The 1,714-nt window shown below is 46.9% G+C and overlaps 1 protein-coding gene across 3 annotated transcripts in view; it reads left to right on the top strand.

Annotated features, from left to right (window-relative positions):
- The window catches only part of Lzic (leucine zipper and CTNNBIP1 domain containing), an 11,726-nt gene that overhangs the window by 7,764 nt on the left and 2,248 nt on the right, over positions 1–1,714 (top strand). For all 3 annotated transcript variants that reach the window (XM_005353689.3, XM_026782088.1, XM_026782087.1), the window contains exons 5-6: positions 1,077–1,172; positions 1,569–1,650. In XM_005353689.3, coding sequence (XP_005353746.1) covers positions 1,077–1,172; positions 1,569–1,650 — 178 coding nt within the window. The remainder of the gene's footprint in view (positions 1–1,076; positions 1,173–1,568; positions 1,651–1,714) is intronic.

The raw sequence follows: 1,714 nt of genomic DNA, 5'->3' as shown, positions 1-1,714 counted from the left end.
CACATGGTGGCTCACAACCATCTGTAATGAGGTCTGGTGCCCTCTTCTGGCCTGCAGACATACACACAGACAGAATATTGTATACATAATAAATAAATATTTAAAAAAAAAGGTAAAGAAAAAATTCCTGTCCTATAAAAATGAAAGTGTTTAGGAAACAGTGGAAGCCGTGAGTCTCGGCAGTGGTCACAGCTAAGCAGTGTTTGTGCTGTGTGTTCCAATTCAGAGCCAGCAAGATGGCTTAGTGTGTGGTGGATCCTTGGAGCCCATATCAAGGTAGAAGGAGGGGACAGACCCACAGCTGTCCTCTGAGCTCCACATGTGCACATGGGAAGCACACACCCTACATACATGCACTCACACTCAGTAATAATAATCTTAAAATGTATTAAAACTGGGCTGATGTGGTAGCTTATGTCGGTGGCATTAACATTTAGGAGTCTGAGGCAGGAGAGTTACCCACATGTTTTGAAGTCAACCTGAACTACAGAGTGAGTCAAAAAGCAAAAATGGAAAGTAAAAACTGTTCTAGGCCAGCAGGATGGCTCAGTGGGTAAGGCCACCAAGCCTGACAGCCTGACCTGATTTGATTTTCATCTCCAGACCCACCTGCCACAACTTGTCCTCTGACTTCACACAAACGCCCAGGCATGCACACTCACACACAAGAACATACATGTACGCACATGCACACATACATACACACAGATAAACAATGAAGGTAATTTTTTTTTAATTTCAAAAACTTACCTGATGGCACTTCTGTCGTGACATTTCAGATTATTTCTATAGTTTTTTATATTAACCAAGTAGTTTTGTTTTTGTTTGAAGAAGTAGGACTGGCTGGGCGGTGGTGGTGCACACCTTTAATCCCAGCACTCGGGAGGCAGAGGCTCTGTGAGTTCGAGGCCAGCCTTGTCTACAGAGTGAGTTCAGGACAGCCAGGGCTGTTAGAGAAACCCTATCTCAACAAACCACAAGCAGAACAAAAAAACTAAGAAGCAGCACTGAAAAGCTGGGTTTTCTACACAGACTGCCTTTTGCTCATGTGTACACGCCTTGCCTTTGCTCTTTAGATGGACAGAGATCTGATGGTGGGGAAGCTGGAAAGAGACCTGTACACGCAGCAGAAGGTGGAGATTCTCACCGCTCTCAGGAAGCTTGGAGAAAAGGTCCTGACACGCAGTGTGATCGGCTGATAGAACATTTGTGTTGTGCTTGTTACAGAACGTGCTGCGATGTGGTCTGGAGATCTAAGAAATTAAGAAGAATGATTTTAGGTCTATTTTAAGTGTGTGAATGTTTTGTCTGCTTGTATGTGTGTACGCTATGTGCATGTGTGCCTGGTGTCCAAGGACGTCAGCAGACAGTAGTGGATCCCCTGGAACTGGAGTTTGGGTTGGTTGTGAGCTGCATGTGGGTACTGGGAATGCACCAGGCTCCACTGCAGGAGCAGTGAGTGCTTTTAACTGCTGGGCCCGCCCCAGCCCCTAAGCCTTCCTTACTGTGGGCCCAGGATTTGTTTTGACTCTTGCTCTCACCCACTGCACTTTGTCTCACCTGTGCAGCTGACGGACGATGACGAGGCCTTCCTGACAGCCAATGCAGGTGCTGCGCTCAGCCAGTTTGAGAAAGTCTCCACAGACCTAGGTGAGTGAGTTTCCTCTTCATTCCCTCTCCCTTCCCATTTCTTCCCCTCCCCTCCCCTCCCCTC

The sequence above is a fragment of the Microtus ochrogaster genome, chromosome 10 (assembly GCF_000317375.1).
Source record: "Microtus ochrogaster isolate Prairie Vole_2 chromosome 10, MicOch1.0, whole genome shotgun sequence".
In the NCBI taxonomy this organism is placed as follows: domain Eukaryota; kingdom Metazoa; phylum Chordata; class Mammalia; order Rodentia; family Cricetidae; genus Microtus; species Microtus ochrogaster.
This window is presented reverse-complemented; position numbering and strand designations above follow the sequence as displayed.